A 14,334-nucleotide genomic window follows, 5' to 3' on the forward strand; every position below is an offset into this window, starting at 1 on the left:
ACATATTTTAATAGGTATAAAAAATTTTAAAATTCAAAGACACCGATAAATGATACCATAACTGAAACTCATAACATTTCATTCGGAACACGATTTAAGATATTACCATTGAGTATAGATAATATCTATACTCAATGATATTACTATCACACACCAGTATCTGTGCCTTATAGATATTATAATTGACATCAATTATATTGATATTATTAAAAGATGATTAACATCTTAATAAAAATTATTCCGGACATTAATTTATACCGTCCCCTCGTCCAAGTAAAAAAAAAAATAAAAGTAGTAGGGGAGCTCCGTCCCCCTGCGCACCCCCCCCCCCCAATTCGAGCACTGTCTATATGTCATATACTGATATGTCTGATTATACCTAGACTGACCACCGTCTTCGCTCAGAATCGTTTTTCTTATACAATGATATTATATTACTGAATTCAAATTTAATGCCATCCATTAAACAGTGGTCCACTTGTAACCTACTGCACAGCAGAGCGACATAACTTCCCACCTTTTTTAGATTTTTTGTTGCCAGTATGTAACTATGAAATATTTATGAGATACTTCGTTTTACATTTTAGATCCTTGGATATGTAAATTAAACACTGACAATTTTATATATTTATAACTACAAAATAATTTATCCATTATTGCGATTTTGATGAATTTTGTGAAATTTTAAACTTTTATTTCTTATAAAAAGATCGTGCCAGTGTATCTTAAAATGGTTTTAACTGGTATTATAATAGCTTATGAGGAACCTTGTATTACATTTTCAAATTTTGGAAACAACCAAAACATTTTATTGACATTTATAGAAAAAAACATACAAATTTATATTGTCTACAAATGGCTCAATACAAGTTAATATATTTTGAAAATTTCATCATAATATAAACATTTGGTGAAAATTGTAGGTATCCATAGGCGCAATTTTAATTTTTGACTTGGGGGGCTAAATATATTAAAGGCAAGCAGACCATTGCAATATAGCATTTTATAATTGTATGTCCTATGTTTTTTTGGGGGGCTACGGTTAAGTTTGGGGGGCTTAGCCCTCCCAAGCCCCCCTCAATTTGCGCCTATGTAGGTATCTACGATTATTCGTTTTTGAATTTTAACAAAATAAGAAAACCGTTCGATGCGAGAATCTGTTAATTTAATTGTGAAAATACAATGTTGAAAAAATTTAAACTTTCAACGCTAAAAAAAATTAGCTTAACTTACAGTAAAACTTTTTTTTTTTGTTAAATGTAGAAAAACTAATGAAGAACCTTGTAATACATTTTCAAATCTTAGATTTAAATAGAAACAATTTTATAAATTTCTATTTAAAAATAGTTTGCAAATGTTCGTGATTTTGACAAATTTTGTAAATATAGATAGTTATCATATAATATTTAAAATATAACAATAATCACCTCATATACATTGTATATATATGTACTGTGTAATATAGACGGTTATTGATTTGACGAATCACGCATCACGTGTCTTTGTATTAAGTGCAAGAACTTCTTTTAAGTAAGAAACACTGATTATCAAATTAAAACATTGCTATAATTGAACGGACATACCTAAGAATTGTTATTTTTGATTATTGTTGCTTAAAATTATTAATAATAAAATTCACAATAGTGTCTATAGCTTATTTTTTATTAAAGTAGGGCGTTTGTAGGTTATTTGCAGCGGTGTACGAGTGGTATGAAAAGTTTTGGGCTGATTGACCACATTCCTTCGGCGAACAGCGAATGGGCAACCACAGTAATGTAACTATTTTGCCTATACTATACGCCGGGCAACACTTTATATTCGCGTGAGCCGTGGAGTACCTGTTTAAAACGATATTATATTATTTATGTTTATATTTTATACTTGCTGGTACACCTCATTTTAATCATTAGTATTTACATAGATTTTTGGCATAGTATACATCCTAGATAATATAAGTATTAGATATTTAACAATTATATATTTGAATATATATACTCGATATCTAATACTATTTTTTAAGATTAAGTTATATATATTATATATATATATTATTGTCTGGTTTATGGTTTGTCATTCACTACGAATATTAAATAATAAAAATAGTTAGCACTCAACAATAATACTTATTAACACGGTCCTAGATAATAATTAATGATTGATATTATTATCTAAGACCGTGTTCATAAGTATTATTGTTGAGTGCTAGTTACTATTATTCAATATTTTTGTAGTGAGTGAAAAACCGCGAACCAGACATCGTCTTTATTTCAGGCCTTTCTGCCATACTAAATTTATTTTATTTAGCCGTCGTTTTCCAAACCACAACGATACAACAATTTTATATAACATTTTTCGTGGAGTCCACTATAAATTACATTATTTACAGCAGTATGTTGGTAACTGTATGTGCTTATATCATATTCATAATATTATATATAGCTCGAAAATTGTTTTACTTAGTTGTTTTGCGGGTAATTCCCAACAATATCTACAAGACTACGTCATAATATTGTATACTAATCCGTGCTACATGGTGCATACTACAATCACATATTAATAATCATAAATTAATCATATAATCATTAATCTGTGCTGCAAATCTAATGTCACATTAGTAATATTACTATTATCAGTAGAGTACGTTATTAATTTATGCCGTGTCAGTACGTTTAACGTTACCAATCGGTGTTGCGAATTGCGATCGTTTCGTTTCGATTTCGTCAAACCACGGATTATCGATCACGGCTCCAAAGAAATACGTTATTATTGGTGAAATATTATATAATAATAAACTACAAAGTTCGTCGTTGAATATTTCGATCGTTCTGTTTCGGTATTGCACTTTAGTCCGATACAAAAGTGTACTTACCCGGTTTAAGGTGTATATTGTTCAATATGATGGACTTGCAGTCTGCCATGGCTAAACTATCCACCGGAAGTACTAAGACTGCACATTCTCCGACAGTGGACAAGCCGTATGATGTCTTTATGAAATGGTGTTTAAAAAATAACTTAAAACCACAGTACAAAATAACTGGTATTCTACAACACATAATATACTAAATTACAATTATATTATTATTATTATTATTATATACCTAGATACCTATCTATTACCTACCTATTATTAATATTTGTAAGAAGTACGATGTTGAATAAATTAAATTAAAATATTAATTAATATAGAATATAGATGGTTGGTAAACAGATAGATAGGTATTAGGTACAGAACTTCTAAATAACACTGGTTTCATCAATATTCAATATGCTTAAGTGCTAAACACTAAATAGAATATACTATCTAGATAATCATTAATTATAAACAGTGGCATGGCGAACTGGACATTTTCCAGAGAAAAGTTACAAATATCCCAAGTATTAAAGGGTCAGTCAAACAGAAAGTGGGTTGCATACGCCGACACTGTAAAATAATACAATCGGTACACATACTCGTATACCCATGCACCATGGCAGCCCGCTCTCTGTTTGACTAGGCCTTAATGCATAAAAATAATATATTATAATATATCCCTAATTATATTTCAGATCATTATTGACTTCCTATTGAGTATATCATACCTATTACATTTACTTGAGGATTTTATAAATTGTAATTATTATAGTTGCTAGTTCTTTAAAAATGTTTACTCTCGAAAAAGCCTTAGTAGTTTGAAATAAGTTGACCGACTTTTAGGAAACTTTTTCTGATTGTCCAGACCTAAAATAGTTTCTACCTACAGTTAATTAAACAATCATAGATTGTGACAACAAACGATAAAAATAGTCGACAAGCTAATGGAAACTGTGTTACAATAAAATGTAACTTTGAACAAGAAAAATGCAAATATAATATGAAAAAAAGTACAAAAATGAATAAAATGCACCAAAAAATCTAAAAAATGACAACAAAGCAATAAATTCCTTGAAAATGCAAAATAAAAATTGTATCTATAAATTCCACACATAATATAAGTTTTTAAAAATATTTTTTGACATATTTTTTGAGGATTAATTTTTTATGAAAAAAAATTATATTTTTACGTTTTTTATTGTTATTATTTTTAAAATTTGCTTTTTAAAATAACAACAGAAAAGTACATTTTTTTTTTCTGTAAAAATCCAATTTCAAAGGCGCGGGTAGATTATTGATATTTTAAATTTTAAAGATGGGCAGCAGAGATTCTAGTAGGAGAAATTCTCAGGAGGACTTCAGTCCCCTTATATTTATTTATAACCCTGTAAGTGAAATTGGATACCATACTAGTGTATTGATAAAATTTTGGACTTGTTTTTGCCACTAAAGCAGAGTGAAATGTATTTAGTGGGTAAATGTCACGGAGTATCCCGTAAAATGTTGTTCCACTTCTCCGCTTCAGTATTTAAAATAGTTAGATATCTAAACAGGTAGGTACTTATAATTAATTAAATACTTGTCTGGAATTAAATTTTTATATAAGTGTCAAAATACACAATATATAATATACTCTGTAATATACTGCTTCAGAAAATTCTAGTTCTTATTCAGTGTGTGGCTGTTATTTTGTACTAGAGAGAAATACCCTCGGAAATACCTAAGTGATAAATACAATGATAAATATACAACACTTAATAGCTCAGCTCCATGTGAATTGTGAAGTAATTTACTTTTACTTTTCAATTCTTCGATAACTTCATTATAATTAATAGATATTACCTATTGGTAAACACGGGTTAATATAAACATAAAAGCATTAAACTTCTAACTAAAAAATTGTTTTTGTCGTAAAACATTAATAGCACTCAATAGGTAAAGTCCCCAATTTTCCAATTTGCCAATTTACACCTCGATATATTGTATTCAAATATAATTTCAGTATAAAATTATTAAATCTACGTATTAATATTGTAGGTTACTTCTAAGTTTTAAGGAATAAAAATGGTACCTAGTAGGTACTTACCTACTACCTAATAATATTAATTTTTATAGGTAAATAGGTATTTAAAAGTAATATTGTTTTTTTATTGTACTATTTTTATTATTTTTAAATTTATTTATAACTAACTTCAATGCAACTATTTATAATTAAGTTATTATCGGAGTTATTATATAAGGGTGTTTTATGTTTTTGAATAATTAGTTAATATAAAAGAAATACAATTTTTTCAATTTTTTATATTTTTAAAATATATAAATTGTAATGTAAGTTAATGCTTATAAACTACTGAATATCTGTTGTTTTATTAGATATTAATGAAGATCAAAATGTAAAATTTGAAATCAGAGTACCTACTTATAACTATATAGGAGTTGGAAATGCAAAAACTGAAGAAATTGCTCGACAAAAAGCATTAAAAGATATCTTACTATATTTAGCAGATAAAAATGAAATACTAGCTATTCCAAAGGTAAGAAAAAATTCTTTATTTGTAATATTATATGAGTTTATTTGTTTTAATTATATTTGTTTAATTAGAAAGAAAAAAAAAAGAAAAATGAGGACTCTAAAATTGATTCAACTAAAAATAAAAAGGTAGGTTAATATAAGAATTTAAACTTTTGGTAGTATTGTGCTCATATATAGGCAAAGATAAAAGTATTAAATATAATTTTTTAATTCCAAAACATTTTTTCTTCATAGCAAAATAGTTTGGAACCAGTTGTTTGTGGTAATTGGACAATTGATACTGCTTATATGAGATTACAACAATACATTCAATCTAATGACAAAGCAAATCTTAAGTCAAATATTGTAACTATTGGAAAGTAAATTTACTTTTAGTTAATTTTTTTAAAATTGTATGCTATTGCATTATCAAATATTAATTTGTTTTAGGAGTTTTGTTGTTAGCATGTCAATATTTATTGAGCAACTAAATAAAAGTAAATTAAACAATTTAAGTATACTTAAGTTCCATTGTCTTATAAAATAATTTTTAAATTTAGCAATTTCTACTTGTGAAACCGGAAAATCAAAGAAAATAGTAATGCAAAAATGCAAACTTACTTTAGTTAATAATCTATGTAGATTAGGGCTAATTGAACCTTACTCAAGTGATAGAGTGAAAAAAGATAAACTAAATTGTATCCACAATTTGTTGAATGATGTCAATGTTAATAAAAAACTGATGAAAGATTTATATGGCTTATTAAAAGATCTTAAGATTAAGCCAATGATTGATGAGGTAATAATTATTACATTTTAATTGTATTCAAATTTAATGTTTGTCATCATCAATGATTATTTTAGAATTATGCTGGGATTTTAAATAATACAACATTGCTTCTTGACAAAGTTGTTGAACCATTTGTACCTTTATATCAATTTAATGCTTCTAAAGTGGTACCATGGGGCCCTCCTCAGTCAAATTGGAATCCGTGGTTAGCTGTTAAGATTTATAATCCTGTAAGTGCTGTCAATTTTGATAATTTGTTGTTGGTAGTTTTTATATTTACTGAGAAACATACTTAGATATTTTTAACATATTATTTAGCTTACAAATGTATTAAAACATTTTAAATATTATATTTATAGAAATCTTTATTTGATATAAGTTGTAAGATAAAAAGAGAATTTGATGAAAAAAAACAATATTCACTTACATTTCAAAAAAGGATAAAAGACAGATCTAGTTTGCCAATATTCAAAAAAAAGGATGCTATTTTGAATTTAATTAGAGACAATTCTGTAATTATTGTACACGGAGGTACTGGTTGTGGAAAAACCACACAGGTCAGTTAACTTAATGTCTTGACATTTTTAATATCTGTTTTTCACATAATTGTTAAAACAAAGGTTTGTCAATTCATACTTGAAGAATTTATTGACGCAAATAAAGGAGCAAATTGTAACATTATCTGCACTCAACCAAGAAAGGTATCAGCAATCTCTATTGCAAACCGAGTGAGTTTTGAAAGAGCTGAAGCTATTGGGAAAAGTGTTGGATATACAGTTAGATTTGATAGTATGGTACCACAGTCTTTTGGAGCGATTTTATTCTGCACAGTTGGTAAATGATATTAATCATATTGCATATTTTAAGCTTGAGTCCAAAACTAAAACACACTTAAAAAAAACTTGAGTACTTGTGCAATTTAATTTTAATTTTACTTTTTTAAATGTATATTTTAAAACAAAAAATGATCTTTATTTTTTTTAATATTCAAATTATACTTACCATTAAAATTAAAACTTCAAATATAATATGCATTTGAAGCATAAATCTAAATATACGGATTATCACAATCATAAAATGATTTTATTTCTAGTTAGATTTCAAAACTATCTATTATCAAAAAAAAAATTTTAAAAAAATTTGCTAGTTCTAATATTATAAGTATGTTAAGAAATATTAGTAAATTTATTATTTTATCTTTAGAAATTTTGATACGGAAATTAAAGACTGGATTGTTTGGTGTAACACATGTTATTGTGGATGAGATACACGAACGGCGTGCTGGCTGTGAACTGTTGTTGATTATTCTGAAGGACATGGTGCAAAAATATCTAGATCTTAAAGTTATTCTCATGTCTGCAAATGCTAATTTAAATATATTCAGTAAATATTTCAACAACTGTCCAATTATTGACGTGGAAGGAAATTGCTACCCTGTAAAAGGTTAAGGTTACATATTAAATAATTTACCTTTTGCAGCCATTTAGTAAATTTGGTTATTTCATAAAATAGAAACCATTTTGTTTTCAAAGTTTTTGGTAAATTTAATATTTTTTATTATTTCATTGTATTAAAGAGTTGTGACTTGTAATAAATATGTTTGTACCTGGAAATAATAAATACTAATTATAACTGTTAAAAGGATACCAAACCCTCATTTGTTGTTCATCTTACAAGTGCATAACATAGACAATTTATGCTCAGAAGTTAATATTTTAGGTAAATTTTTTAGCGAGTTTTACATGAATAAAATAGCGAAATTTAAAAATGCTCATCACTCACTTAAAAACTGAATTGTCAAAAATAACCAACTTAAAACACAGATAATGTTCATATCATTAAGTTTCATGATAGATTGTTTCATTCTCATTTTTAAACTAATGAAACTAAACATGAACTACTGAACATAAGATATTTTCCATGTTATGCACTCGTAAGATGAGTTAACAAATGATGGGGGAGGGTCCTCTTATCCCTTTATCTGCTCCAAAAGTATTTATACATCTAAAACTTTTACACTATTCACTGATGCTCTAAACATACTATTGCTTGCCTATATTTTATAATATAATTTGTTGGTAACTGTACAACCATAGGAAACCCTAGATCTCATTATTTTAAAATTAAATAATTAGATCATATACCAAGATATCGAAATTTAAATAAAAAAAATTCTAAACATTTTATTTTATGTAGCATACATAGGTTACAGAGTACAAATAGTGTTCCAGTGAAAACATTAATACAATGTTAAATGATTTATTATACATTTTTTCAAGATATATTTTTATTAAAAATTGTTCAATTTTATTTCAACTTATTTGGTTGTAGATTTTTTCTTAGAAGATATTGTTCAAATGTTAGACTATAAACCATCTTTAGAAGAAATTAAAATCACTAAGAAAAAAAATATACAAACCACAATAAATTGTAATTTATCAGTTTCTAATGAATATCCCCCAAAAGTTAAAGTTGCAGTTGCAAAGATCAGTGAGGAAAGTCAACATTTAAAAATTATTGAAGTAAGATTTGTGTGTATTTTGTAAGTAACTATTTAAAACTAATTAATAACTATTATAATTGTAGCTGTTGTTGATACATATTGAAAATAATTTAAAAATAAAAGGTGCTGTCTTAATATTTTTACCTGGATGGGCTTGGATTTCAGAACTCAATAATCATTTACAACAGAATGAAACAATTGGTAAGTAGCTTTTTTTATGAATAGTTTATACTACCTATTTATGTATGATGTAATTAACAATTAATAATATTTTTTTATGTATTTTATATTTGAATGCTTTGACCAGTGGCATATAGAAATTAATTTGGGGGGAGAGCTTTAAAAATAAAATTTAATTAATATTATAAATTAATCGCTGTATTAAAATACCGTACTAACAATATATTTCGGGAAGGGAGGGGGTGTTAAACCCCCCACCCCTATATACGCCACTAACTTTGAATATCAATAGCTAAGTATTAAGAAATATAAGAAAAAGTTTTATTTATTCAGTTAGTTATCTCTAGTGGCCCGATGTTGATGCCAAATACAAATTGTATATGTTAATTTATAATAACCTAAATACTTAAAAACCACTCATAAAACTGTTAATACAATTATTTATTGATTTACAATTTATAAACATATGTGATACGTACAAATAATAAAGTTGTGGTTTTTTTTTTCGATTTGTGGAAAATATAAAAATATCTTCTTCTTGAAGTTCCTATCCGTTTTGGATGTTGGAAACCATATTGAATATTGCTTCTCTTTCTAACGATGATCGATATAGTTCAATTGTTGTTATATTTAACCTACTTAAAATAAAATACGACGGTACAGCCACATTTCCAATGTCTCAATTTTCTTACTTATCATCTCGTGCTATGAGTTTAGCGTACCTGGGGACCCAAGCTCTTACTGGCAGATAGCCTCAGGCGGGTGATTCCAGTTGGAAAAAGGTATTGTTGTTGTGGGGTGAAGTAACTCACTATATAATTGTCAATACTTTTAACATGCTGCCTTGCATGCTGAGAAGGGATCCACAAAGGATAGAAGAAGGCATCTCCGAATTTAAAACTTCATCAGGAAGACAACGAGAAACCACTTGATTATTTTTCCCTAGTAATCATAATGAATTAAAATATAACAATGATAAATAAACAACTCATAATTTTTCTATCAATCGTTAAAAAATATGTAAAAAATGCACTAAAATTTTTAAATGAAAAATTAGTTATATACATTTGTATTTTATTGAAACATATTTTAAGCTAGAAAAGCACTGTTCTCTATGTTGTTCCAAAATAATATGCAGAATTCATCAACATTTGGGCCCAATTTATTTCATTTATCATGCACATAATTTATTAATTTAGATCTAATCATTAGTTTATGAATTGAATTTGATCTAGCTCAAAACTGTTCAATTTTGCTTCTTCATTCATCACTATCTCATGCACAACAACAAAAAGTATTTAAGCCTGTTCCACTTGAAAAGCGTAAAGTAAGTTAGATGTAAATAAATAACATTATAATCATATGCTGATTCGGTTCATGTCTATGTGATATTTATTTTCATATACAGTGAAAACTGTCAAAAGCGGAATCGGATGGAACTAACCAAAAATTCCGACTTAGTAGTTTTTCGTTTTATTTAATAAAATGGAAAAATTGAATTTGACTCTAAAATTTATATCAAGTGATACTCGTATCTAATTTGTAGCCAGCTAGAGCATTTAATTTTTGTAGAACTAGAATATTTATTATAGCTCTGTTTTATTCAGCGAGATAGTTTTCACTGTAATCATATTATATTAGTAAACATTTTTTTTGACTTAAAATATGTAGGTATTTACACCAATATATTTTTTTTTTAAGTGAAAATATTTGTAAAGACTTATTAATAGTTCAGTTTTAAAAAGTGTAGATACAGGGTCACAGAGATAAGTTTTGTCGGTTTCTGTTTCAGTTAAGCTTAGTTATAATCATATTAAACACGCATCAATAATAATCATTAAACCTATTTTATACTTTATTTTATTTTTGTTTTTCTATTTTTGAGTACTTGAATTTAATTAGATTTTGAATAATACATATTAATGACTAGGTTATGTGTTCCAGGTTATTTTATCAACAAATATTGCTGAAACATCAATTACTATAGATGATGTTGTGTTTGTTATTGATTATGGAAAATCTAAGATAGTTAGGTGTACTAATAATGTAACTATATTTGATACAGTTTGGGCATCCAAAGTAAATGTGGTACAAAGAAGAGGACGTGCTGGTCGTGTTCAAGAGGGTTACTGTTATAGTTTATATACAAAGGTAACAAAGGCTTTATTTATAAATAAGTATTATAATCCCAAAGGCTTAAATTTCAAATAATTAGTTAATATCAAATGGAAATTGAGAAGTAGTATAATTTTGTATGGGGCATTATGTAAAATTATTTATTTATTTTTTAGGAACGATTTAAAAAAATGGATGATAACATATTGCCAGAACTAAACCATTGTTCTTTGAATAAAATTGGGTTAACTATCAAATTATTAAATTTGGGTGATATTTATACATTTTTGAAAAAAGCTATTGATCCACCGCCTGCTAAATCTGTATATAATGTTATTGATACGCTTAAAGGTAAATATGCAAATTACTTAATAAGAATAGAAACTTTTATAAAAAAATATGTTATTTTGATTCTTTGCTTCACTCAACATTTTAACTTATAGTTATAGTAACTTATAGAACAATCAACATAAAAATATCAAATTGTTACTATTATTATAATGTAATAGAAACTAGGTAGTCTTATGCATTTTAGTTGAATAATAGTTTTATTAATTTATTAGTTATACCTAGTTAAGTTTATTTTATGTTTAATTAAATTAATTTGTATTGTGAACTTGGACTTTCAATTTTAAACATTGGATAATTATATATTCAAAAAATCATTTCATTATAGCTTTTTTGCACATTAACAATTAACATAAACATGTTAAACATTTTGTAATAACTTAAAAAAAAGAAGAAATATAAATACGACTCCTGTCAATAAATATATTTAATTCAGATGTTAAAATATTAAAATTAAGCTATTACCTTCCTCCAGGTGTTCGGAGGGCTCTCGAGATCGTGTATTCGAGAATTAGATCAAATACACCGTACAATATAATTTATGTAGAAAAGCACATATAAATTAATACTGTAATCAATGTAAAATATTATATTAAATGCCTTACCTGATTCGCAGTTGTTCGTGAATTATATTGAAAGAGTTTTTAGATTTTAGGTGACAAGGTAATACTTCAAATATACAAATCGAAATAAAAAACGCATTGATTTTGACTTAACATAAGAAGTCCAGTGGTCGCTCGTGGAAATCGATGTTGATATTTTGAGAGGTTATTACTCGGTGGCTGGTGCTCATTCACTGGTTTAAGGGACGATACGAATATGTCTACCAGAGAGTGGTAGGCGGTTTTGTCAAAGGTTTTTGTACTTCCCCGAACTAGATTTCTCTTTGGCGGCAAAGACCTTTTTGTCGGTGACAATAGTTTTGTTAGGGATGCCCGATTTCTACAAACGACAGTCTGGCCGTTATTTATTATTCTGTAAGATTTTAGTTTATTTGTTATAATGATATGTGAGCATATCATTACAATTTGTTTGTTAAATTTGTTTTGTTTACTATTTCTTCGGTGTGCAGTCTAAATGAGTCAGATTTTTAAAAATTATTTTGAAAAGTGATATATTTTTAAGAGGTTGTTGTACCCACATATGTTGTTTCCGCCTTACACATGTACGACATACCAAATTTTTAGAGATGTTACAAACCATAATATTTCAAGTTGATCCAAACTTTTCTCTAAATTAACAAACTCTAACAGATCCAAACCTATACACTTTTAATTGAACCTGAACTAAACTGAATTTTAGAAATTAGTCCACTGACTTTTATTTTTATTTCTCTGGTTGGATTATCTAACCGAACTATTAGGTATTTGTTTTGGTTTGATTATTTGGAATATCCAGTTAATTTTCTAACAGTTTGTAAGATCTCTACAAATTTTAATTCACTAGTTTCAAAAGTGTGCTGTTAGTTTGGATATTAGAGTGAATTATAGTAATATAATAATAATAATTTATTTTTGCAAATAATTTCTTTTTGTACATACAACATAATATCTTACAGTATTTAATATATCAATTACAATAAAAACAAAATTAAAGATATTTAAATAATACAAATATATATATATATATTTGCAACCCTATTATCAATGTTTTAGGTAAAAACCTTATCTGTGTTCTCTAGACCGGTTTTAATTCTTAAGTGAATTAACTCACTAAAATTAAAATATTGTAAAAAATGTATTGAAAGAACATATAATTCTTTTACCCAGGTCAGTGAACTCTAATATCAAAACTATCAGCACACTATTGTAATTGGTAAACAAAAATTTGCTATGTCTTATGTGTGTAAGACAGAGACAACACGTGCATGTACGGTGTCATCTTAATAAGATTACATTTTATTAAAACAACTACAGTCCATTTGACAGTTCTCATTGTACAAGTACACCGATTTCCAAACAGCTCGCGTTTTTGATCAGACAAATTCCTCCCCACTGTATACAGGCTTAGGACTATCTTAAAGGAGTTATGGTTAAAAATGTGTTAGTGTTTTTTAATTTTATATGTAAATTATAAAAATTGACATTTTATAATAGTTCAAGCTTAAGGCTTTGAGGCAGAGTACCTATAATATACATCCTGGATTGAGACAATTAAATGTCATAATATTTAAAATGTTTAAAAATAAAATTGAGAGGGACAGTTAGAGGCCACTGATTTTTCTTAGGGGGTCAAGCCAGGCCCACCAAGCCCCCCTTGGTGATGTGCTTGAGGAAGCTGTTTGGGAACCAACATTAATGGATGGGAACTTTGGTTGTACCGATTAAAACCTCAAAATATCTAAATTTAACTTAAAATGTTTTAACTTCTATTGATCATGCACAAGGGCAGATTTAAAAATTTTGCCCCTGGGTTTCCTGCCTTTAAAATAATTAAATAAAAATGATAATTTACAGGCTATCTTGTCGTATGCGCTCTACCCCAGATTGCGGTCTACCTGCGAAAATATCGTTTTTTTTAACGTATTTAAACGTTTTTGATTATTACATTTTTAAAAACGTTATTTTTCTATATTGTTTTTGATAATATATATTTTTTTTTATATTATATTCTTATAACTTATGACTTTTAACTTTTAAGTTATAATAGTAACGCACAATATAGAAATGTACTTAAAAGTTGAAAATTAAAATTAATTATTAAATATATATAAAAAAAAACAACAATAAAAACGTTAGTCAAAAACAATATATATTATTAGAATATAACTTTTAACTTTTAAGTTATAATAGTAACATGCAATATAGAAATGCACTTAAAAGTTAAAAATTAAAATTAATTATTCATAATATTTAAATATTAAATCAAAATTATAATTTATATAAAAATTAGAAAATTCAAAATTTCTGATTTCAAGTTAAAATGTTTTTAAAGTTAAAGATTAAAAAGCAGGTAAGTGGATGTCGCTCTGCTGTACGGTAGGTTACAAATGGGCCATTGTATAATGGTTGTATTAGACTTGAATTCATGATATA

General features: G+C 26.9%; 1 protein-coding gene across 1 annotated transcript in view; it reads left to right on the forward strand.

Moving 5' to 3' along the window:
• Nucleotides 1-2,212: 2,212 nt before the first annotated feature.
• Nucleotides 2,213-14,334, forward strand: part of LOC100160936 (ATP-dependent RNA helicase A) — a 15,378-nt gene continuing 3,256 nt past the window's right edge. Inside the window, exons 1-15 of the mRNA XM_003243115.4 lie at nt 2,213-3,037; nt 5,225-5,385; nt 5,454-5,510; nt 5,619-5,743; nt 5,814-5,860; nt 5,924-6,162; nt 6,228-6,383; nt 6,513-6,710; nt 6,774-6,987; nt 7,357-7,596; nt 8,485-8,675; nt 8,740-8,857; nt 10,072-10,163; nt 10,781-10,987; nt 11,128-11,302. Coding sequence (XP_003243163.1) covers nt 2,896-3,037; nt 5,225-5,385; nt 5,454-5,510; nt 5,619-5,743; nt 5,814-5,860; nt 5,924-6,162; nt 6,228-6,383; nt 6,513-6,710; nt 6,774-6,987; nt 7,357-7,596; nt 8,485-8,675; nt 8,740-8,857; nt 10,072-10,163; nt 10,781-10,987; nt 11,128-11,302 — 2,362 coding nt within the window. The 5' untranslated portion in view covers nt 2,213-2,895. The remainder of the gene's footprint in view (nt 3,038-5,224; nt 5,386-5,453; nt 5,511-5,618; nt 5,744-5,813; nt 5,861-5,923; nt 6,163-6,227; nt 6,384-6,512; nt 6,711-6,773; nt 6,988-7,356; nt 7,597-8,484; nt 8,676-8,739; nt 8,858-10,071; nt 10,164-10,780; nt 10,988-11,127; nt 11,303-14,334) is intronic.

This window comes from Acyrthosiphon pisum, chromosome A2 (assembly GCF_005508785.2).
Source record: "Acyrthosiphon pisum isolate AL4f chromosome A2, pea_aphid_22Mar2018_4r6ur, whole genome shotgun sequence".
Taxonomy (NCBI): domain Eukaryota; kingdom Metazoa; phylum Arthropoda; class Insecta; order Hemiptera; family Aphididae; genus Acyrthosiphon; species Acyrthosiphon pisum.